The sequence below is a fragment of the Lepidochelys olivacea genome (genome assembly GCF_965140295.1).
Source record: "Lepidochelys olivacea isolate rLepOli2 genome assembly, chromosome: 13".
NCBI lineage: Eukaryota > Metazoa > Chordata > Testudines > Cheloniidae > Lepidochelys > Lepidochelys olivacea.
In genome coordinates, this window is record NC_140423.1 from 37549319 (window position 1) to 37573315 (window position 23997).

Genomic DNA, 23997 nt, shown 5'->3' on the forward strand with positions numbered 1-23997 from the left:
AAAAATCCACACAAAATCATATAACGGGGGGGGAGGGGCGGTGCAATACCAAACAACACTTTGTTAATGTGCAAAGTTCCTTTATTCACAGCTGACAAATTGCTGACATTTCTCCGGTGAATTTGGAAGTTAAAGGCCCATATGCAGGTTTCAGGTAGCGGGAAACCATAAAGGTGCTTATATTCATGGATTTAAAGGGACCATTAAATCAGCTAGTGCAGACCTCAGATAACCCAGTTATCCAATACTTAGCCAGTCACTTGTATGAATCACGTTAGTATCTGAATGTCCCACAGTTTGGGTTACATCCTGTTAGAAGTATGCCTAGAATATGTGGCTAATAATAATTAGTTCCTCTCGGTCCTCAAGGGCAGAAAAGCTATTCCCCTCTGATCCCCCCAAAATAGGCTAGTTCTGAACCCCTGCTGGAAACTAGAGACCATAAGAAAACAACCATTAGCCTTGTGACACCTCAGCCCAGCTAAAGTTGAAAGACTGTCCTGGAAGAGCAGGATGGCTGAATCTAGGAAAAATATCCCATGGATAATCTGTTTGCTCCTCCGTTATCTTTCACCCCCAATTAGGAGCTGTGCGTTGGTCTGCATCAGATCAAAGGGTACGAAAGGAAAGATATTAGAACTAGCCAAAAGCCCACTATGTTTCGGGGAACTATAATGGATTGTGTTTGCTTTCAGAAGGACTTTTGCACCCTAGACATAAGAGGGTTCGTTGGGTGCGAGAAGGAAAAAGAACTGAAATCAACGAAGCATCAACAGACAATGCTTAAAAGAGGGGGGAGGATCCCAACTCATAGCTGGGGTGAATACAGGGAAATACGGTCACTGAAATGAAAACAACTTAAAAACCCTCTAAGGAAAGAATCGAAGATACTTGTTGGACACCATCACCATCTACTGGACGTAGATGGAAGCAGCAGAAGGAATCAGCTAAAGGCTGAGAGAGGGAGAGACAAGGTGGGTGAGTTGATACCTTTTTTGGACCAGCTTCTGTCGATGAGGGAGACAAGCTTTCGAGCTCCACAGAGCTGGTGCAGAAGCTGAAACTTCTCTTTCATCAAAAGAAGTTGGTCCAATAAAAGGCGTTATCTGACCCACCTCGTCTTTCACATGTCCTGGGACCAAACATGACCTGTTCTGTTCATTCCCTCTGAAGCACCTGGCTTTGGCCACTGTTGGAAGAAAGGATACCAGGCTAGACAGACCATTGGTCTGATCCAGTGTGGCCATTCTTATGTTCTTATCTACACTGCAAACAACCAAAGTCTGATGGTTATGAAGCAAGTGTCCAGTAGAAATCAGAAGCCGGTTGGTTTCCAATGGCCCTTAAATCAGGATGTATAAAATTGAGGATGCCCTGTGGGATCCCAGAGATAGCTCACCCTCCATTGGTCCTACTCGCCCTTCCTCCAAGGTTATAGGGCTTCAACAGAAGAATCCACAAAGGCAGCTGCAGAAGTGCTACCAACATTTAGACCAGCCGTGTGGAAAGACGCCCTCTACTGTAGAGTTCCCAGGGCTGAGAAGGCGCAATGAGATTTCATTTCAGAGATTGGGTTCCTCTTGTTGTGGCCTTTAAAAACTGGCACCTGCAAATTCCCTGATGAGCCCAGCCTCTTCCTGCTGACAGACCCAAGAATTGGTTGTTTAGATTTTTACCAGTGATATGTGGATAAACCTTTACAAAGCCAAGTCAATTGGCCAGAGGAAACTTAATAATATCAAGCAATTGCTTTTGATCACTTAAATTAGTCCCTTTCCAACCCAGCCTTTCCAAGAGCAGGGATTCCAAGCCAGATGGGACCAATGTGATCACAAAGCCTGAACACAGGCCAAAAACTGACCCCCAAAACACCCCTTTTGAACTAGAGCAGAGCTTTGAAAAATTCCTCAAAGTCCCTTAAGACAAGAGTCACTGTACTCCTGGGAGGGTGATAAACATAGCAGAAATACTATAGAATTGACGACTGATGATGAGAAGTAAATGTCGGAAGAAATCTTATGGATAAGTCTATAACAGCTGGGCCCAATGCTAGTCTGTTTCACTTGATTGCACGTGTATTCTGCGTTCAGTCCCTACTGGGTATCTGACCGAGATTTCTAAATCTAAGGGATTTACCATGACCTGTGTGGCCCTTGGTGAATTAATAAGCGTGTTGATTGGTTAAGAATAAGCAAGTGCCCTGATTTGGGAAATAGCAGAACCTAGCATTTGAATACTTAAGCTGCCTGGACTCAACAAAATGGGCTTTATCCTCAATTCAATTGCTATGGAATATATTCATCCAACTGGCAAATCTACTTTGCTAGATTTAAAATCTAACAGGCACTGCGGCGAATTCATAAAATGGATGCCCAGTCATGCCTACAATTCTCACTATGCCTTGTGCAGTACAGAAATGCTACTGGCCCCATTGTCCAGATGGGGAAACAGGGTCAAATTGTTCAAAGTGATTCAGGGGCCAAACCCCATTTTTTAGCAGTGACTTGGTCACATGGAAGCTTTTAGTGGGACTGAGGTGCCTAAATCACTTTCACCCTTAAATCACTTGATACCTCAGTTTCCCGAATTTGACCCACCCAAAGACTCATGGAAGACAGTTGCTCCTAGCCGGGGATTGAATCCAGCCCCACTCCAGTGGCCTGACTAACACAACAGCCTTCCTATTACTAGCAAATACCATTGGACTCCCCAGCCACATCGCTGATTTCCAGACATTAACACAAGAGCAAGTCAAAGAAGCTCAATCCGTGTAACCACCATGCCCCTCGGGGAGTTATTGGCATCAGGGATTGAACCTTGGGATCTTAGTGCGTGAGCTAAAAGACCCACCTTGGGTAGCTGTGCCTAGCTGTGACCCAATAACCAGGAGGATGATGATGTACCACATGGATGCACAAGAATGTCCTGGCCAATGCTGGTTGGTCCACCTCAAGATAGTCTTAAAATTGGGGCAGTGGGATGGTGGCAGGCGGGGTGGGGTCTTTGGTGAACTTGATGTCCCGGCAAAACAAGATGGGCTGCTGGCCCAGGCCAAGGCGGTACTGCCACATGTAGAGGCTCTGTTTGGGCTCCAGGGTAGCCTGGAAGGTCTCCTCTTCCTCCCGGGCTTCAGTCCAGTCCTCCTTCTCCGTCTTGACACTGCTCCCACCGTACTCGGCCGAGAGGGAGAACTGGGCCTTGACAACAGCTGCTGTCAGCTCCCCGGCCCCGAGTGAGGCAGAAGTGCCCACCTTCCAGTTGCGCCCGACGCTGGCCACCTTCTCCTTGGCAAAGCCCACCTTCCGGGCCACAGCGTGAGTCCAGGTGATAGGGGTGTCTGAATCATTGGAGAGGGTCTTGATGCACTGCCAGCCTCCAAAGGAGGGGCCCCTGGTCAGGGCCAGCCCCCCAGGAAGGAAACTCACCAGGTCAGGGTGGATGGAGTAGACTGCAGCCAAGTTGGCATTGATAAAACTCTTGTAGAGGTAGAACTGAGCTCCCCATCTTTGGTCCACAGTGACCATCGCCCAGTAGCTCCCGATGCCAAAGTAGTAGAGCCCCAGGCAGCTTTGGGGATGTAGGGGGATGTCTTCACCCTTGGAGTCTGTGCTTAAATCGCACACACCACGCACGACCCCCTGGCCAAAGAAGAGGATGAAGAAGAAGTCGGCGCGTTTCATGTAGTGGTCCCTGCGGCGGCAATTGGGATGCAGCTGGTAGACCTGAGCACCTTCATCTGTGCTCAGGTCCTGTACCACCCGGTAGGAGTCGCCCTTGATGATGTAGATGTCGGGGTCCCTCTCGGAGCCCAGGTAATGATCCCCGCCCTGGCATGAGGGGTGCAGACCCCGGATCTCGATGCTGCGTCCGGTCTCCAGACGCTCTGTCCGCAAGTAGCAGCCCAGGTCGGAGCGGACCATGAAGTCTCCGTGTCTCTTCCGGAAGATGCCGGTGCCAGGAGCATCTTTCCGTGGAACGATCCTGGCCATCGAGCCTCAGACCCTGAGGGAGACAGCAAGGAGAGGTCGGGGGTGGGGGGCGGAAGAATTGTAAGACAATGGCCAGGCACTGCCCCAACTGGCTGGTCCCTGCGTGAGACGGCTCAGCACTGGCAAGATGCTCCTTTCCTGCTCTCCTGCCATACGTCAGGGAGAATTTACAACCAGAAACTTGTGGATCTGCCAGGAAATATCGAGAGCCTCAGAGAGATAAAGACCCAGAAGCCCAGCAGGGTTCGGAGACACGGCCGCTGCTCCAGCAGGTGTCTCTAGCATAACCCTCCCTGGGCCAGGAAGTGGTGGAGGCAACGCCACAGATGTTGCAAGACCGGCAGGGCAGAAGAAAGGAATTGTGTAAACACAGTGTCCTGGGGCTGGGCTTGGAGATTGGGGTGGGTGGGGTGTGAGAAAGGCAGAGTTTGTAGGATACAGGCCCCACGTAGGGCTGACGAGAGGGGGACAAATGGGAAGCAATTGTACCAGGCCCCAAACTCATGGGGTCCCCAAAAGATCTGTAACTGGGGCAAAATGTGGGAGGTGGGGCCCAGTGAACATAGTGCACCATGGCCCCCAATTTCTCTCCAGGGGCCTGCGGTGTTGTCTAGTGGGTAGAGCTCTGGGCTGGCAATCAGGACACCCGGGTTCTAGCCCTGGCTCTGCTGCCAGGCAAGGTCTTGGGCAAGTCACTTCCCCTGTGTGTGACTCAGTTTCCCCTCTGGCTGGTCTACATAGACTGTGAGCTCTTTGGGAGGGATAGCTCAGTGGTTTGAGCATTGGCCTGCTAAACCCAGGGTTGTGATGCTTGAGGGTGCCGTCTGGGGAGTTGGGAATTGGCCCTGCTTCGAGCAGGGGGTTGGACTAGATGACCTCTTGAGGTCCCTTCCACCCCTGATATTCTGTGACAGGGCCTTTCTCTCACAACGTGTATGTACGGCACTTAGCACAGTGGGGCGGTGATCTTGCCTGGGGACTCCTGCTGTAGAAATAATGAACCGCTACCACATTATTCTTCGCTCCAGGCCGTGGAGACAAGGCCAGAATAGCTCCATCACCAGAGACCCTGACCCTTCTCTTCCTCCCAACTCTTGAGCCAGAAAGCCCATGGAGATGCCCTCGGCCCTGTGCCCAGTCTCTTCCTCCCCATCCCCACTGGGGCTAGTCTCTCCAAAACAGACATTTTCCCCTGAAAACATCATGAAACAAGTGGTCTATGGGACTATAAATGGCCTTGAGGCCTGTGAAGAACCTGAGGGTCCATGCAGCCTACGAGGGGCCCGAGAGACCCAAGACGTCCTTCAGGACAGTAGTGGGCCTGTTTGGACCATGAGGTCTGTCCGCAGCCCTTCATGGCAGTGACTCCTAGGAGGTCCGTCTGCCCCCCGCCAAGGCTTGACTAACCCACAATGACCATGATGCAGAAAGACCTATAAAGGTGCCAAATGTCCAGAAGGATGGTGAGGACTCTATGGCTTTGGGGGGAGGGGGGGCCTCTGAAGCGCCTTCAGTAGCTCTTCGGGAATCTGCGATTTCAGGGGGTCTCTGAGGCCCACGACCACCCTTGGTCCCACACAACCTGTTGCCCTGGTTCATTTCTCAGGGTTACTTGGTCTTGTTTTGTGCCTTACTAGGTTGGTCTGGTCACCTTAGTCCCATGGTGGGAGCTTCACTATTTGACCAGCTCTGCCCCACTACCCCTATTTCCCCCTCTAGGGAGAACCCTGATGCATTGTGGGTCCCTTCTGCTTTACTTTTGGCAGCTGCTGGGGTTGGGGAGCTCAGAGCAACTTTCGATCTGGCCTTTGTCCAAAGCCCAGGGGGAGTCATTCCGGATTCCCCTCTGGCGCTACTGAGGTGTCCCTCCAGCCCTAGGCCAGGGGGCCCACCCCCACCCCCATCTCTATGGGGCCATGGGGTTCCTCCTCCTCAGACCGGCTCCGTCCCCTTGCTGGCTCTGCCTCCCCGACCTCTTCTGTGTCTGCCTCAGGCCCAAGCACCCCAAGGCCAGGCTGGTCCCTAAGAAGGACCACCTCAGCTGCTACCTCACCACCAACTGCCTCAACGAAGGGCAGTAGATCCAGCTTCACAGCCTGCACCCCTTGCACCGGCTCAGCGAGCGCTACCTGGGCTCTCAGACAGACTCCAAGGTCTACATCAGCTGGGGCAACTCCTTCTTTGAAAACTCGTGGCGAACCGGGGAAGTCCCGGATGACTGGAAAAAGGCTAATGTAGTGCCAATCTTTAAAAAAGGGAAGAAGGAGGATCCTGGGAACTACAGGCCAGTCAGTCTCACCTCAGTCCCTGGAAAAATCATGGAGCAGGTCCTCAAAGAATCAATCCTGAAGCACTTGCATGAGAGGAAAGTGATCAGGAACAGCCAGCATGGATTCACCAAGGGAAGGTCATGCCTAACTAATCTAATCGCCTTTTATGATGAGATTACTGGTTCTGTGGATGAAGGGAAAGCAGTGGATGTATTGTTTCTTGACTTTAGCAAAGCTTTTGACACGGTCTCCCACAGTATTCTTGTCAGCAAGTTAAGGAAGTATGGGCTGGATGAATGCACTACAAGGTGGGTAGAAAGCTGGCTAGATTGTCGGGCTCAACGGGTAGTGATCAATGGCTCCATGTCTAGTTGGCAGCCGGTATCAAGTGGAGTACCCCAAGGGTCGGTCCTGGGGCCAGTTTTGTTCAATATCTTCATAAATGATCTGGAGGATGGTGTGGATTGCACTCTCAGCAAATTTGCGGATGATACTAAACTGGGAGGAGTGGTAGATACGCTGGAGGGGAGGGATAGGATACAGAAGGACCTAGACAAATTGGAGGATTGGGCCAAAAGAAATCTGATGAGGTTCAATAAGGATAAGTGCAGGGTCCTGCACTTAGGACGGAAGAACCCAATGCACAGCTACAGACTAGGGACCGAATGGCTAGGCAGCAGTTCTGCGGAAAAGGACCTAGGGGTGACAGTGGATGAGAAGCTGGATATGAGTCAGCAGTGTGCCCTTGTTGCCAAGAAGGCCAATGGCATTTTGGGATGTATAAGAAGGGGCATAGCGAGCAGATCGAGGGATGTGATCGTTCCCCTCTATTCGACATTGGTGAGGCCTCATCTGGAGTACTGTGTCCAGTTTTGGGCCCCACACTTCAAGAAGGATGTGGATAAATTGGAGAGAGTCCAGCGAAGGGCAACAAAAATGATTAGGGGACTGGAACACATGACTTATGAGGAGAGGCTGAGGGAGCTGGGATTGTTTAGCCTGCAGAAGAGAAGAATGAGGGGGGATTTGATAGCTGCTTTCAACTACCTGAAAGGGGGTTCCAAAGAGGATGGCTCTAGACTGTTCTCAATGGTAGCAGATGACAGAACGAGGAGGAATGGTCTCAAGTTGCAGTGGGGGAGGTTTAGATTGGATATTAGGAAAAACTTTTTCACTAAGAGGGTGGTGAAATACTGGAATGCGTTACCTAGGGAGGTGGTAGAATCTCCTTCCTTAGAGGTTTTTAAGGTCAGGCTTGACAAAGCCCTGGCTGGGATGATTTAACTGGGAATTGGTCCTGCTTTGAGCAGGGGGTTGGACTAGATGACCTTCTGGGGTCCCTTCCAACCCTGATATTCTATGATTCTTCCGGGTGGTGGAGGACCTGCGCATGGACCAGGGTGCGTCTGTTGGGACGCTGCACTGCTAGGGAGACCACTTCATACACTGCCACACAGCACCTTCTATGTCTGCTGTCTGGAGCAGGGCGTCATCCTGCCCAAGAAGGACCTGAGCCAGCCCCACCAGCTCTCCCCTTACCCCATTCACCCCAAGCACCACCAGGGCCTCTGCTACCTCCGCATGGACTCCCACAAGGCGCTGGTCATGGTGGACGAGAAGTGGGGAGCCAATGTGAGGACTGACCCAAGCCTTACAAGAGGAATCTTCTCCACCCACCCCAACCTGTTCAGCTTCCTGACCAGGGCTCCTGAACCTCACCAGGGGCATCTCCATCCGCAGCTGCGACTGCATCAAGACAACGTGGCTGATGTGTCCATCACCTGGACCGAGAAGATGACCTGCAAGGGGGGTTCCACCAAGCAGGAGCTGTCCAGCATTGGGGGCAGCTGGGATGTGGCCACCAGCAGCTCTTTCGAGACAGGCACCATCACTGGGCTCATCACTTAGGCTCAGTTCTCCCTGTCAGCTCAGTACGGCAGGAGCGGATCCCAGATGAAGCAGGAGGAGGACTGGACTGAAGCCCAGGAGAATGAGGAGATGCTGCAGGTGACTGTGAGACCCAAACAGAGCTGCTTTGTATGGCAGTACCACCTCAGCCTGGGCCAGGAGCCCGTCCTCTTGTGCCTTGACCCCACCTGACCCTCCTCCCTCCCTCTGCCTTCATCCTCCTGAGCCTCTTGGAGACAAAGCCCACTGACGATGCCGTGACCATCCCATGGGCGACAGCCAAGCCAGAGCCTCTTGGATTGAGTGTCGCGTTGGCTTCCTAGAAATTTGTGGGATCAAATCAATCCCTCGAAATCCGTGCCTTCCTCCCCGCCTTCCCACCCAGCTCATCTGCCTCTCCTAAGCGGCTCTCCCACGATCCTTAGCAACACAGATAATTTAATTAATTCTCCTCTCGGTCTTTTATAGTTACGGCTAGGTGTGGCAGAATTTGATTTTTGCCTTTTTTTTTTAATTTCAACAGGTATGATCAATGTTTGTTTATAAACATTTTCTTCCATTTTGATCAATTTAAATTTTCAGTTGTGCAAAATTATGGCCTTTAACCTTTTTTTAAAAAAAAATATGTATTTACATTTTCACAGTTGTGGGAAATTGAGTGGGATCAGACAGTGGAGGAGGACAGACAATAATTATTTAATGACAGTGGACATTGAGATTCAAAAAGTTAAAGCTTTATAGCTGGTAAAACACAAATTGTCAACAGAACATGGCCAAATATATGGTGTAAACGGCCTTTAATCAAAGTCTAGTAATTACTCCAACAGCATTTTGCTTACCTTGCCTAGATGTTGATTTTGATTATTATCGTGCAATCAACATTTACCGACATTTAACGATAAAAATTGAATCCTCCTGCAGCCTGAATTCTGCTTTGGGATCGTTTTGGGGTCAAATCTGCTGCAGAAACACAATGCATTTGTCAATCCTGAATAAAGCATCGATTTTTTTTTGGCGTTCACCAAGTTGTTGGCATTGAATTTCCTTGCTTTTCTCCTTTGTTTCTCTTTGGGGGCTATAAAAGGAGGGAAATGGCTCTTTGTCTCTTTGCCCTTAGACCCAGCTCACACCCTCCCACCCCAGCCGCCTGACACCTTCTCCCCTTTGTTCCCCAGCTCAGTCCCCACATCCCGCCTGCCGGGGTTTCCAGCGACTGGATGTCGATCGTTCAGTCCTTGGGGGAATCTTGCTCCCCCTCTGGAAGCTGGGTCGGTTCCAAGCTGTTCTTTGCTGACCCCCAGAGAGTGAGGAGACACCCCCCGCCCGCACTTCCTGTGCCAGGAGCAGCGTTAGCCGGTGTGCACCCACCAGGCAGCAAGGCAATGTGCAGGGGGAAACTGAGGCACACACCTGCTTCATAAAAATGGCACAGAAAGTGGTCACTTCATCCCACCCACCCCCACTGCCCTGAGTGCCCGCTGCTGGCTGGTCTATATATACCTGCTCCCCACACCACCCTCCACCCCAAGCCCTACCTACCTCCCCACTCTGGGCTCTCCTGATCCCTCCCCAGCGGCAGCAGCCCCTTGTTCCCCACAACCCTTCCCGAGCTCCTGCCCCTCCTCCAATCCTATCAGCTCCCCACTGCTCCTGCAAGTCTTCTCAGGGCAGACAGGGCAGATGGTTACACAGCCCCATCCCCTCTGCAGTCTTCTTGGGGTGATCAGCTGGTCTGTGCCCCATCTTTCCCCTGGGTGGGGCCACTGCTCCCCTCCAATCCGATGAGGTGCCGCTAGCATCAGGGAGGAGACCTTCCTCACATATTGGGCTGGCACAGCCGGGTCCCACCCTTGCCACCTGAAACCCCACTCCTGGGCAGAGGGGATCCCCAGAAGGATTTCCCAGGGGCTTGGCTCTAGGAGAGCAGCAGGCTCAGGGGTGAGGTTCTGCAGGGGTGGCTGACACCTCCATGCCACGGGCACCCTTCCCTGGAAGATCACCACCACAGGAAGTACCGCCTCAGAGGGCCGGACTGCGTGACAGCTTCCTCCTGGTCCCTGATTGGCCCAGATGCCCTATTTGAACCCAGGAGGCATTCCAGAAAGTGGCTGTGCAAGGAGGCCAGCCAGAGATGGACCCGTCTCTCGGTTCAGTCTGCCGACCCCAGCCCAGGCCTGGAAGGGCGACTCCAGTCCCAACCCCTAGCATCGGTACTTGGGCCTTGCCACCAGCTTTGCCCCTGGCATCAGCACTGGGACCCTGATCCTGGTCCCCAGCTCAGGATATCGCTCTTAGATCCCAGCCTAAGGTCTGGGCTCTCTCTGGCACCAGCCCTGACGTCCCAAACCCTCGGCGTGACACAGAGACAGTAGCAGGCCCACACAAAGTGAAGGTCTTTTGGGGCGTGGCAGGATCAATGTGGCAGGGGGTAGTGAAACTTGCTACCACTCCTCGTGACCTTCCTTATCACTAAGGGCTGGTCTACACCGGGGAAGCTAGTAGTTCTGGGGGGTGAATCACATTCCACTCTGGGAACAGAATCGGCACAAAGTCGGTCGCTCTTCGGGCTTGCCTACCCAGAGTGGGAGTTTAATCCAATTAGTGTCCAATGCCAACACTCACCCCATGGAATCCAGCTAATCTTGGCAAGTTATCTGCACCCACATGCTGCAGAGGGAGGCAACCCGCCCAGGTCCCTGCCAAACTGCGCTGGGGGAAAATTGCTTGCCTGCCCCACATACGGCGACCAGCGAGACTCTGGGCCCAGGAGCAAGAACCAGCCAGAGCACCTGAGAGAGAGGATGCTTGGAGACCTCAGACCTCTGCCCTCCCTGTCCAATGGCCCCTCTCCAGAAGTGGACATCCCTGGGGCTTCCGAGGAAGGTGATTCAAAAATAACTTCCCAGCATACACCGGGTGGGGAATCCCTTCCTGACCCCTGCCAGTGGCCGTCTGGAACACTGAAGCATGACCATTAGAAACAGAGGACGATTGGCTCCAAGGCTCCCTCCCTGTCATACAATTGCATTAATCCATTTCCCCAGCTCAACCTTAAATCTACTTGATTATTTGCCCCCACACCCCCTATTGGAGGTCATTCCAGCCCCTCACCCCTCTGGTGCTGAGAAACCTCCTCCTCCTTTCCAGCTGGAGTTGGTTGATGGCCTGTTTGCAGCCATTTGTTCTCATGCCAACATTGTCCTTTAGCTTCAATAGCTCTTCACCCTCCCTGGTATTTAGCCCGCCCCCGGCCTGGTGTATTTATAGACGGCAGACAGATCTCCTCTCGGCTGGCTTTTTGGTAGACTAAACAAGCCCAGCTCTTTCACTCCCCTCGCGTCAGCCCGACTCTCCGTTCCCCTGGTCGTCCCTTCTCAGTGCCTGCTCCAGTTTAAATCCCTCCTTCTGGAACGGTTGGGGCCCAGAATTGCACCCCGGATTCCAGCAGAGCCCTGGCCTTGTCCAGGGATGTCCTCACTGCCCCCCGTCTCTCCTGGAAGCCCTCCAGGATGTCTGCAGCGGCTGCTCGGTGCGGCAAGCCTCTACAGCACAGTGGCATCACAGCCCAGCTGCTGAGATAAAGATCGGGTAGGTCCAGTTCTTCTCGGCGCCGTAATCCTATACGTCACCAGTTTACTCAGGCAGGTTTGCAAAGGATGAGTCTTAAATCTGGTTTGGTTCAGGCCTGCGGCAATGGGATTTTTCAGTCCTGTCCGCTTTTAATGGAGGTGTCACAATGGGGCCATCACCACCTACAGGCCACGGGGAGCGGGGCAGGGGGAAGCAGCAGAAGAAGTGGGGACCAGGTTCAGGCCCTCTTGTCCCCCCAGCAGGGTGTAGAAAAACTCAGAGCTCGTGTGCTTGCTCTTGCTCCAGAAATTAGACCACCTGCATGGAGGTGGGTGAATAGGGGGGCTCCCATCTGGACCCAGGATGTGGGACTGGCTGGCTCAGGGGGTGGGGAACGGGACATGGAGCCTTTCCCCTCTAGGGGGCGCCAGCTCCCATCTTGCCCCAGGATGGAGGACCGGCTGGCTTGGAGGGAGGGGAATGGGACACAGGGCCTTTCCCCTTTAGGGGGCGTCAGCTCTGATCCAGCCCCTTTAAGGGGCATAAGGATACCAAGGTTGAGCTATAGGTCCAAGTAGTTCCCAGCCGCTTCTTAAAGGCACAGGTGTCCCATTCATGGTGCAAATAAAGTCCCCTCACTGGGCTGCAGTCCTGGGGCTGATGGAGTCTCGTTGCCCTCTCCCCAGTCACCGTATCCCTCCACCCCAGGGGAGAGACTATTTGTAGAGCCCAAGGGTGGGGCTGTGGTAGAGGCACATGTAGGCATCACAGAGCAGGCGTCGGGCGCAGGGGGGCAGGGACTTGGGGTCCAGCACCTGGAGCTCCTCCGGGCTCATCTCCAGGTAGTCGGCCACCTCCGGGCAAGGTGTGACCCGTGGGATGTTGAAGCCATTCTGGCCACCTGGAAAGGAAGAAGGGGGAAGGAAGGGGTTAAAAAGGAGAGAGGGAAAGAGAGAAGGAGGAAAAGGAGAGAAAAAGAATGAATAAAATAGAGGCGGGAGGGAGGGAGGGAAGGTATGGAAAGGGGGAGAAGATGGGAACAAGAAAATGGAGAGAGGAAGAAGGGAATGAGAAAATGAAGCAAAAAAGGGAATGAGAAAATTAACAGAGAAAGAGGGACAAGAGGAATGGATAAAGAAAATGGGAAGAGGAGAATGGAGAAATGGAGAGAGAAGATGAGAATAAGAAAAAGGAGAGAGGAAAAACAAAATTGGAAACAAAAGAGGGAGAAATAAGGAGTGACAAAAGCTAGAAAGAGAGAGAAGGAAAAAGTGGAGAGAAGGATGGATATAAAGGAGGAGAAATTGGGAGGAAGAAAAGGGAGCGGAAAAAGGGGAAAGTGAAGGGGAAAGACAAGTGCAAAACAGAAAAAGGAGAAAGTGGAGAGAATATAGAAAAGGAAAGAACGGGAAAGAGAAAATGGAGAGAGAGAAGAATATAAAGGGGAGAGAGGGGGAATGGGAAAGAGAAGAGAAAATGGAGAGAGACTCATAAGGGGGAAAGGGGAAGAAATGAGACAGAAAAGAAAAAAGAGACAAAAGGAAAAAGGAAAAAATGGAGAGAGAGGAGGAAAGGGAAATGAGAGAAAGAAAAAAGAAAAGGAAGGAGAAGTTGAAAAGAGAAGGAGCAAATGGAGAGAAAGAGGGAAGGAGAAGAGAGCAAAGAAATAGGTGGAGGAAAGCAGGAAGGAGAAAAGGGAGAGAAGGAAAAACAGATGGAAATAGAGAAGGAAAAGGGGAAAGAATGGTGAGAATGGAAGAAAAGAAGGAAGGAGAAAATGAGAGAAGGAAAAGAGGGAAGAGCTGGAGGAAAATGGAGGTAAGGACAGAAAGGAGAGAAAAGAAAAAAAGAGGGAAGGAGAAAAGGGAGAGAGAGAAAATGGATGGAAAGAAGGAAGGAAGACGGGAGTCTCCCTGCTGCAATTCCTGGGGTGCCCACCAGGGGCAGCCCCCAGCCACGCCCCCTGCAGCGACACCGCCCCCCTGCCCCCCGCCGCCCTTAAAGGGCCGGCGCACAGCTCACCCTGGCGGTCGGCCATGCTGTCAAAGAAGAGCCATTGGCCGCGGTGCGGACCGTGGCGGGCGAAGGCCACATAGTGGCTGGTCTGGATGCAGAGGGCGGCGTAGAGCTGCATAGTCTGGCGGGGCAGGGGGCCTGGTGGGGGTGGCAGGTGCTCCAGCTCTGGGGGTAGGCGCAGGGCGCGGGGGTGGTGGGAGCGCCGGGCACGGTGACGGTGAACCTGGGTGGGGGGAGGGGGTGATTACAGGGAACAGCATGTCCCAGAACCCCCCCCACCTCCCGCAGACACCCACCTCTGCCTCCCCCACCCCCCAATACTCCCTGCATCCTCCATCCCCTTCTCCCCTCTGGCCCCCAGCGCCCCCCACCCCCATCGCCGTGTCTCCCCCTGGTGGCCAGCGGGCAGTACCTGCTGCCAGCAGACAGTGCAGTACTGACGGGTGCTCCCTGCCCCGATGCTGGGGTCCCCGTAGCACTCGGGGCATTCGCTCCGTGCCAGATCCTGACAGATACAGCACTCCCGGGGGGCTGTCAAAGCAGAGGGGGGTGGTCAGTCACAGCACCAGCACCCCAGGGCCAAACCCCCTCCGCACTGCTTCCCCTCCCCCACCACCTCCCTGCACCCTGCCCCCTCCTGCTACCCCCTCCCCAACACCCCCATCGGCTGCCTGCCCCTCCTCCACCATCTCCTCCCACACCCCCTCCTTCTGACCCCTCCACTCCCCCCACCTCCCTGTGACCCTTCCGCACCACCTCTTTCTGCCCCTGCCCCTCTGTCCATCTTTCTGTGCCCCTCCCCCATTACCTTCTTCTGACCCCAACCCTCTCGCACCCCCCGCCACCCTCCTCCTTGCTGACCCCTCCCCTTCCCCGCAAACCTCCCCCTTCCTCACTGCCCCCCATCCACCCCCGTCTTGCCACATTCCTCACATCTCCTGCCCACCTCCTGGCTGTCCCCTCCTTCTCTCACTACCCACCGCCCCCCAGCCCTCCCCTGCCCCCCCCTTACTGTCCTCCAGCAGGTCAGTGAGGTCCAGCTCCAGGCTGGGCAGGATGGTGGCGAAGGCCTTGTAGTCCTTGCCATTGCGGGGCATCTGCAGGATGAGGCAGGAGGGGGCCTGACGGGGGTAGGGGCAAGAAGGGGTTAGTGTGGGGGGGCAGGAAGGGGGGATAGGGGCTCCAGTCCCCCCCCCCCAGCACCCAGCTCCTCCCCTTGTCCCCCACCTCTCACCTCAGTGAACTTGAGGTCACCGGCGACCAGTGACCCCTCCAGCAGCTGCTGCACTGTGGGGACCCCCCGGCCTGCCCCCCCTGCACCACCCTCCATGAAGATCTGGTAGAAGATGCAGCCCTGGGGGTCCTTGTCCGCTGACCTGGGTGGGGGGAGAGAGAGATGGGGTTAGTGGGGGGCAGAGAGCGGGGGGAGTGGAGGGGGAAAGGGGGGAGCTGGGGGGTGTTAGGAGGAGTAGAAGGGGAATGTGTAGCGGGGAGATGGAGAGGGTGTGAGGAAGGGGGGTTGGGAGGGGGACTTTGGAGGGAATTGTAGGGGGGGATAAGCGGGGTAGTGGGGTAGCGGGTGTTTGGCAGACAGTGGTGGGGGGGGTGGAAGCTTGGTGGGGGGGGCAGCAGAAGGGGGAAGGGGTGGAGGGAGGGGAGACCCTGCCAGTCAGGCAGATGGGGAGGGGGAGGAGCTGGCCAGACAGGGGAATGAGGGGCTGGGGGAGTCTTACCGGATCTTAAAGAGGGGCTCCATCTTCAGCACCCGGAACAGCAGGGTGAGGAACTCCTCGGGGTCTGGGGGGGGGGGAATGCATGGGTGAGAGCGGGGACCCCCTGCTTCCCCAGCCCCCCTCCCCCAGCCCCTCCACCCCTTTCCCCTGCACCCCCAAACCTCCCCTGTGGCCCCTTCCCCACATCCCCTCCCTCTGCACCCCAACCTCTTTGCCCCATATACCCTGCCCCTCCCCCCGCCACTCTCCCCCACCCCCTTCCCTGCACCCCGGCTCCTCCTGTCCCATTCCCCTCCCCACCCCACCTTTCTCCTCGCTGGTGAAGCCTGGGGAGTGTCCAGCTGCCTCCAGGACCCGCCGCAGGGACATCACCTTGGTGGCGCAGACGTAGCCGTGTCTGGGGGTGGGGGGTTGGGGGTGGGGGGTTACCCCACTGGCAATCTGCCTACATACCTCCCCCTCAGCCCCCTCCCGCTGGGACTCCCTCCCCCTGGACAGAACCTGCCACACCCCCAGCCTCTCCCAGAGACACCCCCTCCCTTCCTCCCTCCTCCAAACACCTCCTCACCCACAGAGACCCCCCCTTACCCCCTGGAGAGACCCCCCACATCCCCCAGAGACCCCCTCACCCCTTCATAGACCCCCACCCCCAGAGAGCTCCTGCCCCCTGGAGAGACCCCCTTCATCTCCAGAGACCCCCACACACCCTTCCATAGACCTGTCTCCCCCATAGACTCCCCTGCACCCTGGAGAGACCCCCCTTCATCCCCAGAGACCCCCCCTCACCCTTCCACAAACCCTTCACCCCCAGAGACCCCCCTGCCCTTGGAAAGACCCCTGTTCACCCCCAGAGACTCCCCCTGGATCCTGGAGAGACCCCCCTTCAACCCCAGAGACCCCTCCTCACCCCTCCATAGACCCCTCACCCCCAGAGACCCACCTGCCTCCTGGAGAGACCCCCCCTCACCCCTCCATGGACCCCTCACCCCCTGGAGAGACACCCGCCCCCCATGCTCGCACTTGCGCAGGGGGTTAACGATCTCAGTTCTCAGCAGGTCCCGGGTCTCCTCGTAAGACGCCCCATCGTTCTTGTCCGCGGGGCGCAGCAGCAGCGAGTCCAGCACGGAGCTGAAGGCAAACATGCTGTGGGGGCAAGGAAGGTCAGGACTCCTGAGTTCTCTCTTTGGCTCTGGGAGGGGAGTGGGGGCTAGTGGTTAGAGCAGGGGGCTGGGAGCCAGGACTCCTGGGGTCTCTCCACAGTGCGGGGAGGGGAATGGGGGCTAGTGGTTAGAGGGCGGGGGAGGTGGGAGCCAGGACTCTTGGGTTCTATTCCTGGCTCTGGGAGGGGAGGGAAGGGGGCCCAGTGGTTAGAGCGGCCAATGAACAGGCAGGCAGGTGGGTGGGGGCTGGGAGCCAGGACTCTTGGGTTCTCTCCTTGGCTCTGGGAGGGGAGTGGGGGCTAGGGAATAAAGCCGGGGCGGGGACTGGGAGCCAGGACTCCTGGGTTCTCTCCCTGGCTCTGGGAGGGGAGTGGGGCTTAGTGGTTAGGGCGGGGGGTGGGGGGGAAGTCACTCACCAGAAGAGGGTGGCATCGAGGTAGCAGGAGTTGCAATGGCCCTGGATCCCTTTCTTCCAGCCCATCAGGCGCTGCCCCCCCTCTTCACCCAGCCCTGGGGGGGTGTCCTCTGGCACCCGCTCGCTGGCATAGACCCTGAAAGCTGTGGGAGGGGAGGCAGACCTGGACTGGGATTGCTATCACTAGCCCGCCCCTCCCATCCCTATAGGGAGACACCCCCCTCAGCTCTGTCCCCACCCCCTGGGGCATTGTCCCCCACCCCCTCCAATGCCCGCCCCCCGCAGTGGCGTGCCCCCCACCTTCCATCTCTCCCCTGCCAGGCCCCCAGGGACTTACCCAGTGAGTTGCAGCGCAGCACGGGGTTCTCAGGGGGCTGGGGAGCCCCGAAGCGGGCATCGGGCCGGCAGTGGCGTAGCTTGACGAAGAGGGCCTTGCCGGGCGGGCACTGGAAGTACCGCATCCCTCGGTAGATCCCGTCCGTGCAGCCTGAGGGCAGCGGCTCCTCCTGGAGAGAGGGGCAGGGACTGTGTCAAGGGGGCCAGGAGTCCCATTGCTCCCCATGGGATGACCCCAGGAGGGAGGCAGCTGGGGGGCCCTATAATCCTCCCATGGATTGACCCTACTAAAGATGGGATGAGAGTCCCATACCCTGCCCCATGGGGGTGACCCCACTCAGGACAGGGTTGGGGTCCCATAAACCCCCATGTCTGTCCCCTGCAGATGTCTGCCATTGTCTCACCAGCTCCAGCCCTGCAATGGTCTCCCCCACATCCGGCGGCGCCCCAATCCAGCGGATCACCCCGTAGATGGGGGGGTCGTGCACCTCCACCATTGAGTTGATTTCCAGCAGAGGAAAAGCCAGCTCCTCCTCCTCTCCTTCCTCCTCCTCCCCTTCCCCCTGCTCCTCAGTGCCCCCCATCAACAGGGAGGAGGGAGAGCCATGAGGGGACCCCCATTCCGGCCTGGGTGGATACCGAATGGAGGAGGGGGATGGGGGGTCATTGAGGAGCCTTAGGGAGGGGTCATCACTCAAGGCCTTGGGGCCTTCATCAGCCTTTTCTGTAGGGAAAGGAACCAAAACAACATGGCAGACATTAAGCAGATGGGGCCTGTTGGATGGCCATCTTGGCCATCAGGTATTGACCACCACTGGGATGGCCATCTTGGCTGTCAGGCTTTGACCACCCCTGAGGAGGCCAGCTTGGCCAGTGATCACTGACTGGCACTGGGGTGACCATCTTGGCCAACAGGCATTGACCGCTACAGGGGGGTGGCCATTTTGGCTGGCAGAAAGTGACCACCATTAGGGTAGCCATCTTGGACAGCTAGTCGGAAGGTCTGGAAGGGATGTCATTATGTCCCATTGCATGCCTGGGAGAGAGGCCATGAGGGCAGCCATCTTGTTGGCCAAGAAATGCTGTTGTATCTCAGCGACCGCATGACATGGGCAGGGCCAACGCCCCGTACAATGAAGCCGAGCCCAGAGGGCCTCCCGCCCCTGCTGTTTACTGTAGGTCCTACCTTTATGGACTTTGGTGATTGGCAGGAGGATCCCGTGCTCCGGAGAGGGGAAGTGGCAGAGCGATTGGCCACTGAATTTGCCATCCCATGAGCCAACAGGCTGATCCTGGAAAATAAGGGGATTCAGGAAAGGGGCCCCCAATTATGATCCTCTCAATAAGGATCTTGCTGTCTGATCCCACCCTGGAAGTTGGGGGTCAACGCCCTCTCACCAGGCAGATCCCCACGAAGACCCCAGCCATCTCCTTCTTGGGCAGATAGTCGCAGAAAAACACAGTGCCCCCAGGGGCACTGTCACCCATCTTGAAGAAGACCCGATCTCCGAGCTCCAGGGGTGGAGGAGATTTGAGGGGGTCCCCTGTGGCCAGCTGGAGCCTGGTGCATGCCCGGCGGCTGCCCCGGGGAGCTATCAGGGGGCTGCACTCGGCCCCCTCATCCGGCTCAATCCGGCTCACAGGCACAAAAACCCCGCAGTTCTCCCGGCATGAGAAGAACTTCTGGCCTCTGAAGGAGCCGTCGGTGAAACCCTTCCCAGCCGCTGATCCCTGGAGAGGAACAGAATAGGGGGGTTGACATGGATGCCTGATACAGTCCCCTACCATGAGGCCAGATTGGAGCTGGTGCGCCCTAGAGGGGAAAGGCCCCATGTCCTGTTCCCTGACCCTTGAGCCAGCCAGTTCCAGATTGGAGCTGGTGCGCCCTAGAGGGGAAAGGCCCCATGTCCTATCCCCCACCCCCTTTAGCCCACCAGGCCCGGGTCAGAGCTGGTGCCCCCTAGGGGGGTAAGACATCATGTTCCATTCCCCCCAGTCCAGCCAATCCTTGACTGGAGCTGGTGCCCCCTAGAGGCTCCCCCTTCACTCACCACCAGCTCCACCCCAAAGATGACTCCAGCCTGCTCCTTGCTGTCTCCCATGGGTCCCCGGTAGCGCAGGACACCCCGGACCTTTTCCCCGGAGGCCGAGGTGATCTGGACCCGGACCCGGTCCCCTGGGCGCAGGGCCCCCCGCCTGCGCAGCAGCCCCTCCTGTCTGAAGAGCCCCAGTCGCTCGTCCCCATTGGTCACGGCCTGCAGCATCCCAGCTTGCTCTTTGCTCAGCTCCCGTGCAGCCCGAGCCGGCAGCTGCACCATGGCCTCCGTGTCCAGCAGCTTGGCCCAGAAGGGGCAGTCCAAAGCGGGGGGCTCGCCCGCCTGGCTCAGGAGGCTGCCCCGGGGCACCTGCCCCCCACCTTCCCCAGAGAAATCCTGCACCAAGATGAAGAACCGGCGTGGCCGCATGGTGATGGGGGGGTGAGACCTGGAGGTGGGAGAGAGGAGATCAGAGAGGGGCTGACTGCTGCGTGAGGAGAGCGGGGGAGACTGGGCTGAGGGGCACACCCAGGAGAGAGGGATAGCAGGTTAGGGGGGCATTAGGAGGGGATGGGGGACACCAAGCTGGGGAGCTGATCCGGAGAAACCAGTATCCTGGAGGGGAGGGGGGAGACCAAGCAGGCGGGGGATATCAGTGGGGGAGACCAGGTTTAGGGGATAATTGGGGGCAGCCAGGGCTGAGGGGTCAATCCCATCTGGGAGGCAGGGGAAAACAGACTGTGGGGGGAGGTCGATGGGTGGGGGGAGAGACCAGGCTGAGCAGCCCGTGGATAGGAACAGGAGTGGGGGAACCAGGCGGGCGGGGGGGGGGGGGCGAGGTTGATCTAGGAGACGGGGAGTGGGAGAGACCAGGCAGGCTGAGGGGAACATTGGGATGGGGGAAACTCAGGACCCCAACACCAAGGGAGTCTATGATCCTGCTAGGGGGACGGGCTGCGGGGACCCATCCTGCTCTGGGGGCAAGGGCCATGGGGGCCCGGGCCACGGGGGCCCATCCTGCTCTGGGGGAAAGGATGTCCCTGGGTACCCGACGGAGACTCGCCTGTCGCCCGTCATCCCCGTCCGGATGTCATCAGTCGTGGTGGGGTTTCCCCGACGAGCTGGAGCACAAGGGATGGAGGAAGAGAGAGAGAGAGATAGTGAGAGAGAGAGAGAAAAGAAAGTTCAGAAAGAGAGGGAAGGAGACAGAGTCAGCCGGGTGGGAAGAACCTCAAGCCCGCAACTGCCCTCCCCCTCCTTCGCCACTCGTCCTCCAGGAAGTCTTCTTCGTTCTCCCGCTCCCTGCCTTGCCAGAACAGGGGCTGTGGGGCCAGGGAGAGTGGGCGAGGAGCGTCCCAGCTCTCCCCCACCCCTTGGGGGACTCGTGTGGGAACCCTGAAAACAACAAAAGAGGAAGTGGCAGAGGCTGGGGGTGGGGCTGGAGAGAAAGGGGGTGTGAATCAAAGGGGTGTGATGAAGGGGAGAGGAGCCAATGAGGGTGGAGAGGGGTGGGGAAAGAAAGAAAGAAAGAAAGAAAGAAAGAAAGAAAGAAAGAAAGAAAGAAAGAAAGAAAGAAAGAGCAGGCTGGCTTTATGGCAGTGGGGTCTAGTGTTTGACACTACAAAAAGGGGGTTTCTGTCTGTCTGTTCCACCCACTTCTGGGGGGCAGCAGCCCTGCTCTGTGTATGACAGAAGGCAGGGGGTGGGTCTGGCTCAAGTGGATGGACCATGTACAGTCTCTGACCCACACGCCTGTGCCCCACTGACGTGGAGCTGCACTGGGTGGTCCTGCGGGGGATGCAGACTATCCCATGGCAGCCACAACTCCCGTTCCCAATCCCAGTATCCCCCCTGTCCCTGTCGCCCAGCCACAGGGCTGCACTGTACCCTGCCAGGCACCCGTCTCCTGGGAGTGACCCCTTCACTGGGCCGGGGCCCCAGCAGGACCCCCATGTCTCTGCAGAGGCAGTCCCCCCGGCCTCTGAGACAGGAACTTTAGTACCAGCCACCCCTCTCCTCTGCGGGGCTCAGCTCAGCTGATCCAGCCCAGATGAACCACGGCTGGGATCCTTGTGAGCCCAGGACACCCAGGGGGTACCGGCAGCGATGGCAGACATACTCCCTGCTTCGCGTGGCACGCTTTGTCCGCCTGACCTTGGGTCCCCCACAAAGGCCAGGGTTGAGATAAAGGCTCCTGGGAGCCACGTGGACCCTGAAGTCCCCTTGGCTGGCCCTGGCTCTGTCCCTCTCCCCTTAGTGCCAGTGGTCCAGGTCTCCAAATGCCCCGGTCTTCACCCCACCACACAACCCTTTGGTCTCCAGCTGGAAGCTTTGTCCTGGGGCAGCAGAGGTTGGGGGCGGGGAAGGGGCGGCTATACTGTGTAATGGGCACTAGGGGGCAGCAGAGGGTGGGGGCGGCTGTACAGTACAGTGGGCATTGTGGGGGGGCAGGTGCTGATAATTCCATGCAGGCTTGTGGCGGGGGGAGGGGGGGCTGGGGAGAGTTTGTCACTCTGCCCCCTGCTGGACATGGGGGACCTAAGTTGGCAGGTGACATTCTGAGGCTGAGATTTGTCCTTTCTGGTCCTTTCCCCTTTTCTTTCTTTCTCCGACACACTTTGGGGAAGCGGACGGATCGGCGCGGGCGGGCTGCGAAATCTCCGCAGTCTCGGGTCAGAGTCCAGCTCTCAGGGGCGTGATTTCTACTGGAGAGCGGAGCCAGACCCACGTCAATGGGACACACAGACATGGGGGAAGGGCTGGGGGAGTGCGAATCATCGGGGGGGGTCGGGGGTGGTGGTAAAGGAACTGGGGGAGGAGTAAGGAGGGAGAGTTCGGGGCGCGGAAGGGAGGGGGGGTCTGCAGGGAAATGGGTGGGGGTGTTGGGGCCACTGGATTAGAGAGGGTTAGTCAGATGGGGGAAGAGCTGCGGTGGGGGGGGGGGGTAGAGGAGAAGTGGGGGCAGGAGGGGAGCCTGGAAGGGAAGCTGGAGGGGAAGTGAAGGAGCACGTGGGGGGTTGGAGAGTAGGGAGTTGGGGGAGGGGTCTGAAAGGAAATGGGGGGTCGAGGCACCTGTACTAGAAGGGGTGGTGAGATGGGGAGAGAGGCTCAGGCCCGGGCTATAAGGGAGGGGGGGCTGGGGGACAGAGCTGGAGCGGAAAGGGGGCATGGTGGGGGCAGAGTGGGAAGTAGGGGAGAGGCTCAGGTCGGGTTCTGGAAGGACAGTGTGGGGCTGGAGGGCCAGGGTTTGGCAAGACGGAGGGGGGCTGCAGGGTTGGGGTGCAGAGAGGCCAGGGGAGGGGTTGGGGATCTCTGAGATGCAGGGCTGGTGAAGGGTGGGGTTCAAGGGCAGCACTGCCCACCCAGCTCGGGGGCGAGGCCTTTGATCCCCCCCAGGGGCCCCAGCCGGCCCAGACGCTGGGATATCGATTCAGGCTGGGCCAGGCCCCACGTTTGGCCCCGATCCCAGCCCCCCAAGCTTGGCCTGGTTTCCATTAGTTTAATGAGAACGAGGGAGACCAGGGCTGTTCTGGATTTTCTTAACCACGTCATTTACTCGCTGGTCATGGCAAAGGGAACCTGAAAACATTAACCCCTCCGGGGCTGAGCTCGCAGGGGCTGCGGGTCAGGAGTGAGGGGCACCAGGAGATCTGGGTGTGGACCCTCCTAGACCAGAGGTCTTCCATCCCACTGGCTATTTCCAGGGGCAAAGGGAGGGGGCTGCAGCAAGCCCATTCCAATTGCAACGGGGAAGTTGCTCCCGGTTTTCCAAGCAGCCCACCCCGAGGTCTGCACAGGCGACGGGGGGGGGGGGGGGCTTGGCCACCACCCCTCTTTGGACAGCTTCACCCAGCCACAGGTCAGAGCAGAAACCAGAGCGGATCCCCCGACTGAACGGGAATGGGTTGCAGAGACTTCAGCCGCCTGCTGACCCTGGGCCGGCTCGGAGCTGGCGCCCCCTAGAGGGGAAAGGACCCATTACTCACCCCCTTAGCCAGCCAGTCACCAGCGCCCCCCAGAGGGGAAAGGCCCCATGCTCTATTCCTCATCCCCTGGAACCAGCCAGTCCCCGCCCTGGGGCCGGCACGGAGCTGGCGCCCCCTATAGGGGAAAGGACCCATTCCCCACCCCCTGAGCCAGCCGGTCCCCGCCCTGGGGCCGGAACGGAGCCGGCGCCCCCTAGAGGGGAAAGGTTTCCATCGCACTTGGCTTCTCCTTCCCTTTTCAAAATCAGACTCTGTCTCTTTAAATCTCCAGATGGGGGAGACCCGACCCAAATGCATTCTACTGGGGAGGGCGGGGCTCCGCGGGCAGCCATCCAATCGGCACGGGGCGGGTTGTTCCATCCGGAGGGAGACGGGGTGGAGGGACGACAGGAATGGATTTATTATTTTTCCAGCTTTAATAGGTTTGTGGGCGGGGCCTTAAATATGACAGGCTGAGGGGGCGGGGCTGGGACCAATCACAGGAAGGCGGGAGTGGGGGGCGGGGCTTGGAGGGGGGAATGTGGGCGGGGCTTGGGGAAAAGTTTGGGACAACTTTTTTTTTTTTGGGGGACGTTATA

General features: G+C 57.2%; 1 protein-coding gene across 2 annotated transcripts; it reads right to left on the reverse strand.

Annotated features, from left to right (window-relative positions):
- Positions 1 to 11760: 11760 nt before the first annotated feature.
- LOC311529555 (ubiquitin carboxyl-terminal hydrolase CYLD-like) lies at positions 11761 to 20871 on the reverse strand. 2 transcript variants are annotated; one of them, XM_084645559.1, is made up of 15 exons: positions 20497 to 20871; positions 19449 to 19881; positions 18796 to 19128; positions 18584 to 18689; positions 17802 to 18121; positions 17399 to 17567; positions 17063 to 17204; positions 16507 to 16629; positions 15792 to 15883; positions 15487 to 15550; positions 14988 to 15129; positions 14766 to 14874; positions 14166 to 14284; positions 13760 to 13976; positions 11761 to 12638 (listed from the first exon to the last, which is right to left on the reverse strand). In XM_084645559.1, the coding sequence occupies exons 1-15, from the start codon at positions 20508 to 20510 to the stop codon at positions 12454 to 12456; spliced, it is 2568 nt and encodes an 855-aa protein (XP_084501685.1). In that variant the 5' UTR covers positions 20511 to 20871; the 3' UTR covers positions 11761 to 12453. The 2 variants fall into 2 exon arrangements, with proteins under 2 accessions (XP_084501685.1, XP_084501686.1); XM_084645560.1 differs by lacking the exon at positions 13760 to 13976.
- Between the last annotated feature and the right edge of the window lie 3126 nt (positions 20872 to 23997).

Excerpts from the sequence above, each read along its gene's own strand:
- LOC311529555 (XM_084645559.1), bottom strand. Across the intron at positions 17,568-17,801 it reads CCATTGCAGGGCTGGAGCTG|GAGGAGCCGCTGCCCTCAGG; the intron begins GTGAGACAATGG and ends CCCTCTCTCCAG. Across the intron at positions 13,977-14,165 it reads GCACTGTCTGCTGGCAGCAG|GTTCACCGTCACCGTGCCCG; the intron begins GTACTGCCCGCT and ends CCCCCCACCCAG.